A 15,265-nucleotide genomic window follows, 5' to 3' on the forward strand; every position below is an offset into this window, starting at 1 on the left:
GGTGTAAGGCAATTAAACTTTAGTTTTAAAAACGTTAGATTTATTTTAATAACATTTGATTTTTTTTTTACTAGCTTTTTTTTTTTTTTTTTTTTTACCTTTTTTTTAAATTTCATAATTTACTACTTGAATAATTGATTATGGCATTGTCTAGAAAACAGGCATCTGTCAGGATATCATGAAGTGTTTAAGGCTCTGAATGTACTGCTTAAGTTAAATGTTGATAACATCTTTACTCCAGCTCAGACAAACAACACACATAAGTTGGGGGGGGCACAAATTTAAACTGAGGAAGGATTACTACAGAATAGATGTGTGGAATTTTCTTTCTATCTGGCGTGGAAGTAGATAGTTATAAACTGAATGCTTCCTAATTTATAAGTTTCATAATTTTGAAATTTTATTAAACAAATGTCAGTTAACAAAAGGACTTGCACCCTGCAAAATACTCACTCAATCCTTTATAATTTCGTCCAAGCAGGATGGTCTTTTCCTATTCACCGAGTTTTATCAGGACCCTTTATTGAGGTAAGAGGAGCACACACACGGTTTGGGACAATGTGATAGTGACAAGTAAGAAACTCACAACACAATACTAAGTAGCTCTGCTAGTTCTGCTTTCTATCAACATAATGGATCAAACCTTCTGCTGATCGAGGTTTAAGAGTAGATGTTCAGAATAACACTCATCATCTGATTGAACACAGGAAACTTTTTTACCAGCACTCAACATACTCACTTATGTAATACTTTTGAATTAACTGATTATGAGTTTATTTTCCATGCCATAAATTAACTTATGAAAAGCCATGCTTATTGCTGTTTATGAACTTAATTTGTGTTTAATGCAGGGAATTAATAGCATTCTGATCATTTTATTGCAATTATAACTCAAGAGCATCATTATATCACTTATATAATAAACTATGGTACAAAAATATTTCAAAAATATCTTCCTATTCTTAAGACAAGTTAATTATATATTTTTCAACCACTTGATGTTAAAAAAAAAAAAAAAAAAAAAACCCACATTTTTCAATCATTTGATGTAAAAAGAAAAAGAAAAAAATAATAATAATAAATAAAATAAATAAATAATAATAAAAAATATTCATATTGGATGTTTAGACAGTTCTGCATTATCTATATTATGCCAGCAAAACCAAAACAGACTTTGTCAATACCAGCATGAGAATGCTCTATGTCAACTTTTCAACATTACATACTGTTTCAAAAAAAAAAAAAAAAAAAAAAGGACTAGCCAGTCAGAGCTCAGACCACAACTGCCACTGAACACCTATAGGACGAATTTTGGTGGAGTGTTGTGATCACCCCATATAACCACAAAAAGTCTGTGGATGCTATGAAAAAATTTTAAAAAAGAATGATAAAAAATAAAAATTATATTATAAATATGATCAAAAGTATTTGGACACCCCTCCACAAATATGTACTGTGAAAAACGTTCTCCTATGAATGCATATCAGCTGTTGTTGTTGTTGTTATTTGGTTTTTAGAAGCATTAGCAACTAAGGCCATATTGCTCCGGGAATATGCGGTGGTCATTCCCTGACCTTTCCGCATCCTCCGTATTTGGTGGTGATGGGCTTGAACCCCGGTCTAATCAAGAAGCGTGTGCTACGCACTGCTGCTCCTTCCCACCTGGCTACGGAGGCGCCGCATATCAGCTAAGACATAACAATATCAATCTCTTGAGTCTCTTCCTGTACAGTAGCAACATGTCACAAGCCAGTATAGGTCATGGATCAGAACTTATATAGACTATCAATGTGGGATGATTGCTGGATGCCACATCAGCATATTAACCTTTGTGAGCATATGCAACCGATCTGAATTTCACAAAATCCACTATTACAGATGTCATTCAAAGATGGAAGATTGCAGGTGATGTCTCAATAAACAAAAGGGCTGGACAACATCAACATTTATAAAAGTTATTCAAAAATGAATTATAAAGAGAGTAGTTCATGTATCATGGATGCCACCTAAAGAAAACAAAGCAGGTCCAAGAGGTCACTCATAGAAACAGTACAGTCAATCAGTACATCATTCGTCTGTAGGGAGATGCATATCCATGGGTTTAATGGTAGTGCAGGCCAATATCACTGTTGCCAACACAAAACAGTATTTGAAATGATATCATTCAGAACATTCGTGGAGTGAACACTAATAGAAAGTGCTATGCAGTGACTACTTTCATTGTACAATGTTTCATTCCAATAGGTGTGTGTGTGTGTGTGTGTGTGTGTGTGTGTGTGTGTGTGTGTGTGTGTGTGTGTGTGTGTGTGTGTGTGTGTGTGTGTGTGTGTGTGTGTGTGTGTGTGTGTGTGTGTGTGTGTGTTGATGTAGAGATTTTCCAGTAAGCACTTCCTGTCAGAGTGTAGCAACCATGAAATGTACTGGAGGCAAGTCTGATAATATGGAGTGGTTTCACCTGGTTTGTGTTTTGGAGTCTACAGGGTGTTTCAGTTAAACATTTCAGAACTTCTAAGAGGGGTAGGGTACATCCTGACAACTCGAAATCATATAGCAATGTGGGGTCGGAAATGCTTTCCTGAAGCGGTGTTGTACACAGAAGCACCATAAAGAAAAGAGACCGTAAGTGAGAAATCGTTTTAATAATACATGAAAAGAAGCAAAAGGTACATGGATTAAAGTAAGTGTTCGAAGTTTCTACCACGGGCTACAATGCACGCCTCACATCTCCGACGCATGGACATCCGAACATTCTGGAATACTCCAGGCGAATTTCTTCGGCAGCTACTGCGATTCTTGCAACCAGCTCCTCAGCATTGTCAACAGGGGTGTCATAAACTAGCGATTCCATATGACCCCAGAAATAAAAATCAAGACATGATAGGTCGGGTGACCGAGCAGGCCAACGCACGGGACCACCACGTCCGATCCACTGTTGACCAAATGTGACATCCAGGTAGTTACGAACATCTCCGCTATAATGGGCAGGGGCTCCATCGTGTTGGAACCACATTGTCTGTTGCGTCGATGCAGAAATCTGTTCATCTCTCAAAAGTTGTGGCAATACTTGCTGCAGAAAGATCAAGTAGATAGGTCCGGTTAGACGACACGGTAACAGGTAAGGTCCGATGAGGTGATCTCCCATAATACCGGCCCATACATTGACCGAAAATCGAATCTGTGCTGCACGACGTCGTATTGCATGCGGGTTCTCGACCGCCCAGATATGGTCGTTATGCGTGTTGAAAATTCCTTCCCTTGTGAAGGATGCCTCATCGGAAAACAACACTTCAGCAGGAAAAATGGTATTTGTAGCACATTTTCCAAGGTACCACTGTGCGAAAGCAATACGAGGTTGAAGAAACTTCGAACACTTAATTTAATCCATGTACCTTTTGCTTCTTTTCATGTATTATTAAAACGATTTCTCACTTACGGTCTCTTTTCTTTTTATGGTGCTTCTGTGTACAACACCGCTTCAGGAAAGCATTTCCGACCCCACATTGCTATATGATTTCGAGTTGTCAGGATGTACCCTACCCCTCTTAGAAGTTCTGAAACTTCTAACTGAAACACCCTGTATATGTAGTAATTACGTAGTTTAGAGGAGGAATAGGCATTCTGTGTGTTATCAGACACTCAGTCTAAAACACTGATGGATCCGATATCTTTATTTCAGAAGAATTCGGAGAAGTCTGGTTGGCCTGCCTACCTAAAATCCACTCATGCACACACCTTCTCGATGGTAAGCCCTGTTACATCACTTAGGTGGCAACGAACGTGTAGTGTGAAGAGGAAAAGACCAAACCCTTCAAGCACATGACAGCATGACGAAACAAATGGCCCTTAGTCCCCAGTGGCTTTCACTCCCCCTCTTACAGCAGTGAGAGGATCAAGTGGAAGTAGAAGGTGCTAAGAATCTCTGGGTACGACCAGGCTGCCATGCACGGAAACTGAACTTGGCCTGTTACAACGTAAGATCGCTCATCGGTGTAGATAGGATATTAGAGCTGGAAAAGGAATTAGAAAATGTGAATTGGAATATTATCGATTTGGCTAACACAACAAGAAGAAATTAATCACTTATAAGTTTATCAAGTGGAAATAAGCTGTACTCCAATGGAAACAGTGAAAGGAGAAAAGGGGGAGTTTCTGGTCCATAAAGATATAAAAAACAACATTTTGGAATTCAAAAGCACATCACCAAGGGTGTCAAGACTATTACTCAGGATTTCTAAGAGGTACAAGTTAAAGGTTATAATGATTTATGCACCAACATCAAGCCATGATGATGAAGAGGTTGAAGAAATGTACACTGAAATTGAGCTTTCTAGATGAGCAGAAAACCCACCACATTATCATTATGGGGGACTTCGAAGCTAAGGTTGGAAATTGACAAAACAGTGTAGAAAGGGGAACTGTAGGAAATTTTGGAATTGGTGAAAGAATTAAAGAGGTGAAAGACTTGTGGAATTTGCAGAATGTCAGTAATGAACACTTTTTTCAAGGAAAAGATGAACAGAAAGTGAACATGGAAGAGTCCAAATGGATTAACAATTAACGAAACTCAAGGCACCTCCATAGCCAGGTGGGAAGGAGCAGCAGTGCGTAGCACATGCTTCTTGATTAGACTGGGGTTCGAGCATATCACCACCAAATACAGAGGATGTGGAAAGGTCAGGGAATGACCACTGCATATCCCGGAGCAATATGGCCTTAGTTGCTAATGCTCCTAAAAACCAAACAACAACAACCACCAATGAAATTCACTTCATTCTCACTAACAAAAGATATATTGTGAACAATGTTACCATTCTGAACAAGGTAAATGCTGGAAGTGATCACAGAATGATAAGATGCACACTTGACATAGATGCAAGAAAAGAAAGGATATATCTGAGTCGAGTAAATAATATGAAATTTAAGAACAAGTCTGAGCTTCTGCAGACTGTTCAGGATCAAGATATTGACGAGGAATACTACAACTTTCTGAAAGTTATAAAACCCAAGGAACCTATAGGTAAAAAGAAATCCAAAGAAGAAAAAATTAGTCAAGAAATACCTGTCATGATAAACCAAAGATGACAGCACATATATGCTGAATTTACCTGCACCACAAATCTGAGGATGTGGCTAACTCAGAAAATCAAAAGTATGCCTTCTGCTATTCTCATGATGTAGTGAGAACCACACTGATGACTGCTACATCTGAACATATTATCTGCAATAAGGCCAGTTCAACATAATGAAGACCTGCTAATATCAGATCCCTGAAAATCATGGGATAATGAAAGCAGTGATGAATACAGTGAGGATTCTTATTTTGCTGAACCAAACACTTCGGCAGATTTGGACTGTCAAGAAAAAATTATAACACACACTTAATAAAGCAAGAAGAGTTGAATGACTTAGTTGATTGTTGTTATAGGGTTTTAGAACAAGTTTGAGCGAAGACCTTTTAGGTCCAAGATATCGATGAGTAATACAACAATTTTCTGAGAGTGATAAAGTCTGATAAACCTATAGTTAAAAAGAAATCCAAAAAAGAAAAAATTAGTCATGAAACACTTGTCATGATGAACCAGATGACAAATGAAGAGCAACTGACAAAAAAAAATTAAATATACTGAGTTATGCAAAGCCATTAGAAAGAGACTCAGAGAGGACATAAGAAGATTTAACACAAAAAAAGTAGAACAAGCATTAAGGGAAAACAAAGAACTTAAATCAGCAGTCATGACCAGTAATACAGAAAGACAAATGATACTGAAACTGAAGAATAGCGATGGTGTACTTATAAACAGCAGAGAAGGCATAATTCAAATAGCAGAAGACTACTATAGCAGACCACTATCTGTATTGCAGTAGTAAAATTAAAATGGACCCTGTTGATACTACAAAGACAATGTTCCATGACATACATTACTGGTTTGTGGACAATGTTGTTGAAAAGTTCAATGACCAGCTCAGAGCCCAGATCTTAAATTCTAAGGAACACCAACAGGATGAACTGGAGTGCCATATTACAGCCAAAATGGCCGATGCCTACCTGAAATTGGTAGGAAGAAGTAGAAAGTATGCCAAGGAGAATCTGAGGCCATCATGCAGATCAAAGGTGGCCCTACTACCTGCAGGATCACCTTTGTATTGGGTTTTTGAATTAAAAGCCCATTTTGCAATTACCTATGTGTGTGTGGTCCAAATAACCTACATTCTGTTTATTTATACCCATGTTACTTTTATATTCTCTAATTACTAAGAAAATCACAGGTAAAAATGAAACATAATGCAAGCAACAGTTAATAAGGAATAAGATTAATTAGAGAAAATGATAAAATGAAAAAGAAATACAATGCAGCTGAAGATCCCTTATATTAACAAGTTAATAAAGCATTCTTGTTTTCCATATAAAGCAAAAACAGTTTCAAAAAAGAAATGCAATCACCGATAAGTGTATGTATAGACATTTCACATTATGAAAATTTTTCTACAGTACCGATATCGAAACACACCTGTGATCGATGGGTGGCCTGGAGCACCATTAAAGTTACCTGTGGCTTCAGCTTGTGGTGATGTGTCATCATGAATCATAGGAATATTTAACTCACTTAGCTTTTTAAACTGAAATGACTCTCTTGGACGATTGGCAGCTTCATTCTTCCTAGCCAAGTAAAAAATAACAATAATAAAAAAGACTAAATATTGTTATTGATCTGAAAAGAATATTTTAAACATAAATATAAAACTGATTCAGTATTAGTAGTGGCAAATGATACAAAGAAGCAAGCTTTCTCTTTCTCACACACACACACGCACGCGCACGCAGAGAGAGAGAGAGAGAGAGAGAGAGAGAGAGAGAGAGAGAGAGAGAGAGAGAGAGAGAGAGAGAAGAAAAGAAAAAGCCACATAACACTAGTCCATCCCTTCTAATAAACTGTCCAATCCTTTCCAAAATATTTAAAGTACACATTTCCACAACACCAGATGTAAATCTCTAAAAATCAACTAACCCTGGTTGAAAGCAAATTTCCACACTTCTATCCCACAACCATCCTTCCTCAATTTAAATTTATCTGCTTTTATTTGTGTTACTTGGGCAATTTAGTCTATAAATTATAAGGCTGTCTTTTAATTCCTTTAAAAGAAGTTATAGTACTATTAGTGTGGTGATGGTTGATTGTTATTTTGGGGTTTGTGACACATCAGCTACTTTATTCATAGTGTGTTAATTCGAATAACAAGAGAGTTCATATCACATATGTCAATACAGGTGACACCCGCTTAACACTGATAATTTGTTCCCGAAAAATAGAGCGCTAAGTGAATCAGAACTAAGCAAGTGCCGTATTCCCATAATGTAACATATGTATTTGTGAGTCACAATCTATGTCATAGGATATTTCCTAATCAATAATAAATGGTAGCAAAAAGATGCAAAAATATCAATCAAAATATTTAATATTAAAAATTTATACATATAAAATATTCTCCATTACATACGTATATAATTATGTGGTAAGTAACAACATTATGTATCAAAATTAAACTTAAAATCATGATTTTATTAATTCGATTGATGGCCCTGGGCTGTCGAGTTTTCGTAACTTATGGTCAATTTTGGGTTGTACTTTGGCTGTCTTCCTAGTAAACTAAAAGGGGTTTTACTTTAAAATCCTCGCAGAGTTACTACCAAACAATAAAGTTAACCGATACTTCACCGCTTTGAAGCCTGACATGTTTTTTTTTTTTTTTCCCCTTCTTCTTTCAATATGAAACTTCTTTTAGGCATTCGTTTCCAAAAAAAGTCCTGAATTTAACATCACTCTTCAATAATTTTTAGTTCTTTTTTGAAAGTTTCGGCTCCTTCTTGATCTGCACTTGCGGCTTCCCCCGGATTTTAAATCTATCTTACCAGCCCTTAGTAGCTTTAAATGGTTCCACTTTTTCTTTTTCTTTTTTTTTTTTTTGTAAGGTGAGATTTCTTCAGATCATCATATAGGCTGATCAATTTTTCTTTAATAATATTTAACTTAACGGAATTGTGCGTTGGATATTACCTTCAATAAAATTATTTAGAAGACTCTCCATTTCAATTATAATAGCCGGCCTACTTGCTTGCAGTGGGACAGCTGTCTTTCCGGCTACTAAAATTAATTCTTTATAATTGTCCTTACAGTGGAATCTGCCAGTCTTAAATTTTTGCACACATCCACTTGTCATTGAATGGAATCGATTCGCTTCAAAACGTATAATTTAATTTATTTTCAAATTCAGTAATTTTCTTAGCCTAGTAGGCTTTGTACCGCATCCAGACATTGTTCCTTTTTAATTCTTATCTGCCATTATTAATTTTCGAAAATGTAAGAGCACTGCATTAATTATGATACAATGTTTGAGTAAACTAACGATGTCTAACACTGTACCAAGTGACTTCGGATAAATGCATATAATGCAAATATTACAAGCAACGTACTTGATCATTTTTTTTAATGTTCATCTCGGAAATACGTAACAAGTCATTATAGTGCAATTAAATTAGTGTGGGAGAAAATTTCACTGAGCATGGGAAAATTTCACAAGTCAGAGTGGGAAACTTTGCTATTCATTTTCAGGCTATCGACTACATCAGATGAAATGTTTTCGTTAAACATGTCAAAAATTCAATCTGTACGCTGGTAAAAGAGCGTTATAATGAGTTGTAACAGCGTTAGAGTGATATGTAGGTTATAATATAAGAACAGCGTTATAGCGAATCAGCATAGAGTGAACTGAGTTATAAAGAGGGCCTGCTGTACATACAAACGAGTGTCTATAGGCTGATGGTTTGCACATCATGTGGACTAAAAAACTCAGAACAATAAATAATAAATCAGAGGGAGAAATCTGACAATAATGGCTAAAGCTTTGATTGAAAAGACATTTAGAATTTATGCAACTGCTAACTGATCTAAATCCCCAACTTGCCAGATAAGTGATAAGCAGAGAACCATTAAAATGTCACAGGGAACTGGTATGATAAATGGGTAGAGGGCTGAGAGGACACAAACAACTTAACAACAAAATTTTTAATTTCTGTTAATTTTTAAGAAATAACATAATGGAAGACCATTCTAGAAGAAAAGTTAGTTTTAAACCTGAAGTATAACTAGGCCAATTGAATGTTAGATAACATTTAAGAAGTCCCTTAGTTCACACATCACAGGTAATAATTAAACAATATAACAAATAATACAAACACAGTGATCACCAAATTATGACCACCTACTGTTGAGCAACCATTTTCACCATTTTCATGGATAACGGTTGCTATTCGCCTAGGCACTGACTCCACTAGATCCACTAAACTATATCCGCCGAACCAAGCTTTTTTTTGTCCATATACCACCCAGTGATTTTACGTCTGATGATATTTATCATCAATTGATATATTTAAATTAACAATAAAATAAATTTAACTCGCCATTAATAAGAAGGTTGGCCTTACTTTTATTTATCAATATAGACTCAAATAATAAGACAGAAAAACAGAAACTGTATGGAGCATTTTTGTTCTATTTTATGACCACAGGAAACATTTATAAAATAACTTTTTTACACAGATATAAATTTCACCAATTTTTTTTGTTTGGTCAATATATTTAAACTTATAAATTAGAAGGTGATTTTTGCAAAAATAGCACCAATACAATCAGTTCTTCATGCCAAGTGAAATGAACAGCCAAGATTAACACAGAGCTCCGTGAATTCTCAATCTTGATTAAACCATGTTTGTCATGGTGTTGAAATCAAATTCCTGTACCGAACATAAATAAATCAGTATATTCAACTTGAATACACTAACTGAACATAATTTAACCAATGTATTCAAAACTCTTAACATTTTGGTTTAAAATGATACAGAGAAAGGGTCTAGAAAATTAAAGACTTACACAATATGCAAAATGTCAGATAACATTGAAAATTTAAGAATCAACAGCTTCTCGTTTGAGCATTTTCAAAATTTCCCCTATCTAGGTTCACAGATAAACCAGGCCAACTATATTACTAACGAAATTAAGTACTGTATCCTGAGTGGAAACAGATGCTTCTATGCACATGAAAAACTAATGAAGTCCAGAGTATTGAACAGACATTTAAAATTAAGGATATACAAAGGTCTCATTAGACCAGTGGTAACATACGGTTGTGAAGCTTCGACATTAACGAGTAAAGATGAGCAGTTTTTGAGTTTAGAGTTTTGCAAAAAGACTTTGGGCCCGTACAAGATGTTGATGGATCCTGGAGGATTTGGCTTTAGCCAGAGGGTAGTTGAGTGGTGGAACAGGCTTCCATCTTTTGTTGTGGAAGCTAATAGCTCTAAAGTGTTTAGGGCATAAGCCTCAAGCTATGGAGGAGTCTAGACTATGTATAAATATAGTGCAAGCGCATCAGAAATACATAGCTATATCTGAATAAATCAGAATATTAGTAAAACGGAATCGTTTTAAGTTATATCTCACATTGTGAATACCTTCATAACGAGTTGCTATGATATTGCACTACTTTGAATAAGTAACGCTTCACCTAAGGAGAAGACTGATATTACTTATTCTCAGATGTATACCACCACCCAGACGGCAACGTTTCAGGGCTATTTGGCCCTTCTTCGGTGGGTGGGTGGGTAGGTACCCAGGTGATGCAATGATGGCAAAACAGTTATGAAGTATAACTCCACAATACGAGAGATGCTGATGGAATTCTTCCTCTTTCTCAGACCAGACCTTGTTTTAGAATAGATGTGCGGAGGTTTGCTTTAGCCGGCAGGCAGTTGATTGCTGGAACTAACTCCCATCTGATGTTGTTGAAGCTGATGGCAGATTTGGCTGATGTTTTAAAAGAGAAACTGCATTACGTTCTTCGAGACAAAAGACATAGTATTTATTTCAGGAAACATGGAAAATATGCATAAATGCTCATGTTTGTTATCAGTGTTTTATTTTTATTCTCTGCTTCAGCTGAGTTGAAGCAGAGAAGTACACAGATTGCTCTTCTTCTGGCCTTATAACTCAGATTGGGTCTTAGCCTTCTCAACGATGTTCCACCATTACGCCCTCCCAGAAGTCAAACTTCTCCAACTTCTTATTCTCTTGGTCTTTAAGTCCTCTTCTAAGTCATCCATCCATCCATCCATCCATCCTTTCCGTGGTCTTCCTCTTGCCCTCCTACTGATAGGTTTCCATTCCATTATCCTCTTAGTTGTCTGCTGTCATCCATTCTCATTACATGTCCCAAACAAGCAAGTCTCTGACTCTTCACAAATCTGACAATGTCTGCACCACCCTGAATAAGATTGTCAAGTTCATGGCTCATTCTAATCCATTAGTATTAGCATTAGTAGAGGCATATGACGCAAGAAAGCAAGCTTATGCAGAATCAGCTTAAAAAAAAAAAAAAAACCCTCCCATTTCAACCCCTCCATTCGTTCCAAATGCTTGTCCAGCTCAGCCTTAAATTTATTTAGGCTATTAGCTTCCTATGTATAAATATAGTGCAAGCGCATCAGAAATACATAGCATATCCGAATAAATCAGAATATTAGTAAAACGGCATCGTTTTAAGTTATATCTCATATTGTGAATACCTTCACAACGAGTTGCCATGATATTGCACTACGAATAAGTAACGCTTCACCTAAGGAGAAGACTGATGTTACTTATTCTCAAATGGATACCACCACACAGACGGCACCGTTTCAGGGCTATTTGGCCATTCTTCGGTGGGTGGGTAGGTACCCGGGTGATGCAATGATGGCAAAACTTATGAAGTTTTGCCATAATTTCATCAGCCTTAAATACTCTAAAGCATTTAGAGTATTTAAGGCTGATGAGCTTGCTCAATCCATTCAATCAGATCGCCTCATTCATTGAGCTTGCACAATCCATTCAATCAGATCGCCTCATTCATTGAGCTTGCACAATCCATTCAATCAGATCACCTTGTGCCTAGTCTCCAGATGCTGCAATTTGCAGAAATGATGCCTTTATCGATAAGAGCACCATCTTGGTTCTGCTCACCAATCTCTCGGTGCCTCCGTAGCCAGGTGGGCAGGAGCAGCAGTGCATAGCACACACTTCTTGATTAGACCGGGGTTCGAGCAGGTGCCCACCAAATACGGAGGATGCGGAAAGGTCAGAGAATGACCACCACATATCCCCGGGGCAATAGGGCCTTAGCTGCTAATGCTCCTAAAAACAAAACAAGCAAGCAAACAAGCATCACCAATCTCATTGCCTTTCCCTGTACTCATTCCAGCAGCTCCACATCCTTCATAATATCTATTTATTAGAAAAGATGTGGAGCTACTAATATATACATCACATTCAGAATCTGAAGACACTGTAATGAGAGTTTCTAGAGGATAAGGTGTAGGCAAATGAGAACAATGCAAAATGGGTCTTACAACAGATGTCAGATTTGGATAGGAAGTATCATTTGCACTTTAGATTAACAAAAAGTAATCATCTCTCTCTCTCTCTCTCTCTCTCTCTCTCTCTCTGACTTCTCAGTTAATACAAAACAATTTCCTAAACTATTCAACACAAGTGCGGCAAATTGTGTGGATCTATAGTTTATCTTGGTTTCCAAGTTTCATATGAAAATATATATTTGTTAACAAATTCTATAATCAGAATAAATTATGAAAGAAAACACTCTTATACTACTAGGTGTTTTTCTCTTCTTTTTTTTACAAGTTTAACCAGTTTACTGCAATTTTAATAATAAATCTCCCATAAGTACCAATATACACTAAAGATGTAGACTGGTGTCATTTCAGGATTCTTGCTGAAACTTATCTTCAGACCATAAAAAATATAACTAAGGCTCTATAATTAAGTAAAAATAAGGGGAATAATGGGACATTTCAATGTTTTTAAATAAATAAAGCAGCTTTACAGAGTGTACAGGATATTGGCACATTTAATAGTGCATTTATTAAATCAAGTTTATGCTAAATTAAATATCTGATAACCACTACTAGCAGAAAAGTAGTAGTAGCAGCATGTGATGCAAGAAAGGAAGTGTATAAGCTTATGCAGCATCAACCAAAAAAAAAAAAAAAAAAAAAAAACAATTTCCTCTAATTGCTTGTCCAGTTCCTCCTTAAATTTATTTAACCCATCAACTTCCACAACGACAGATGGAAATTTGTTCCAGCAATTAATCACCTGCTGGCTAAAGGCAAATTTCCACACATCTATTCTACATCTGTCTTTCCTCAATTTGAATTTACGCCTCCTTAGGTTCGTAATCTGAACAAGTGGAAGAATCCCATCAGAATTCAGCATGCTCAACCCATTCAAGGCCTTATACATCTCAATCAGATCACCTCACAGGTGCCTAGTCTCCAGCCGCTACAATTTGCAGAACTTAAGCCTTTCTCGGTAAGAGGATCTCTTCATTCCCCTCACCAATCTTGTTGCCCTTCTCTGTACATGCTCAAGCAAATCTACATCCTTCCTAAAATGAGGCCTCTAGACCTGTACGCAGTACTCAAGGCATGGCCTGACCATTGCCTTACACAGAGGGACAATCACTTCCTTTTCCCTGCTAGCAAAATTCCTGTATATCATTGACAAAACCCGATGACCGGCCCTGGCAGCCTGTCTGAATTGCTCAGAAAACTTCATATCTGACTGCACAATTACTCCCAGGTCTTTTTCATTTTCTACCACCTTAAGTGTAGTACTACACAGTTGGTACCTTTCTCTGGGGTCACTTCTACCCATATGCAGTACTTTGCATTTGTCAATGTTAAACTTCAGTTGGCACTTCTCAGCCCATCTGCCCAAATTTTCTAGATCCTGTTGCAGTAGCACACTGCCATTACTGTCATTTACAACCCTGCCAACCTTCATCAATATCATTGATAAATATACAAAATAACAGTGGACCAAACACCGAACCCTGTGGGGCTCCACTAATAACATTAGCTCACAAAGAGCAGCATCCATTGATTACCACCCTCTGTCTTCTCCCACTCAACCATTCTTTTATCCATTGTAGCAACTTACCCTTAATACCATTCTGCTCCAATTTTTACAGTAGTCTTCCATGCGCAACAGTGTCAAAAGCTTTCCTGAAATCCTGAAGTACTTATGATATCAAAATTATAAAGGTTGGCAAGTCTCGAATACTAAGTTTTACGCAAGTAAACAGTAAAATGGTGAATTATTTGATTTTTCGCCATTAAATCTTTTCCAGTATGCTTCAGATTTTGTATCTGTAAAATTTCTTTAAAACCCCATGGATGTACAGTACACGACCAAAAATATTTGGTCACTCCAAACAGATATTATATACTGTATAACAAGACCACCACCACGAACATATTGGCTAAGGCATAACGATATGAAACTTGTAGGTTTGCCTGTGCAGCAGCAGTGCATTACAAGCCAGTACAGTTCATTGATCATAACTTAGACTTTCAGTGTGGGATGGTGGCTGAATGCATCAGTAACCTTTGTGCATGCACAAATGCAACTCATTTGAACTTGCCAAAATTCACTGTGGCAGATGTTTTCAAAGACAGAGCTCATACCTCAAGATAGATTGTTTTTTTGTTTTGTTTTGTTTTTATTGGTGCATTAGCTGCGGAGGCTATAATGCGCCAAGACCAGGTTGTATATAAAAAAATTTTTAAACTTTCAGTGACCTACATAGTTAGGTCACTATGTCAAGATGTATAACATATGTATAAAAGAAAAATGTAAATTTTATATAAGATCAAAAATGTTTATTGACTTTAAAAAGGTAAAAACAGCAGACACATGGTCATTGTCAGATAAAATCTGACTGAGTGTATACGGCTCAGTCAGATGATTAAAAGCGGTAAAACGGATATTGCTAAAATCTGGACAATTAATTAAAATGTGTCTAAAAGTTAAAATTGAGCCACACGACTCACACATAGGAGGGTCATCAGCCCTCAGCAAAAATGAATGTGTCAAATGACTATGTCCTATGCGGGTCCGGGCAAGAACAACTTCCTCCTTACGATTCACGCGCAGACTAGACTGCCACGGTTCAATTACAGGCTTTATACGATATAGTTTATTTCCAGTCTGTCTATTCCACGAGTCCTGCCATTGGGAGTGTATCTTCTGCTGTATTGTTTGCCTGTAGTCTGTATAGGGGACTGACAGGCAGCGATTGTTATTGGGGATTGCTGATTTGGCTGCGGTGTCAGCCAAATCATTTCCCTTAATCCCAACGTGGCTCGGAATCCAGC

The 15,265-nt window shown here is 36.9% G+C and overlaps 1 protein-coding gene across 1 annotated transcript in view; it reads right to left on the reverse strand.

Moving 5' to 3' along the window:
• The window catches only part of EndoA (SH3 domain containing GRB2 like, endophilin-A), a 416,265-nt gene that overhangs the window by 71,419 nt on the left and 329,581 nt on the right, over positions 1-15,265 (reverse strand). The window contains exon 11 of the mRNA XM_090389410.1: positions 6,510-6,658. Within this exon, the coding sequence (XP_090245536.1) occupies positions 6,510-6,658 (149 nt within the window). The remainder of the gene's footprint in view (positions 1-6,509; positions 6,659-15,265) is intronic.

The sequence above is a fragment of the Mastigoproctus giganteus genome, chromosome 2 (assembly GCF_048544385.1).
Source record: "Mastigoproctus giganteus isolate SK-2022 chromosome 2, ASM4854438v1, whole genome shotgun sequence".
Taxonomy (NCBI): Eukaryota; Metazoa; Arthropoda; class Arachnida; order Uropygi; family Thelyphonidae; genus Mastigoproctus; species Mastigoproctus giganteus.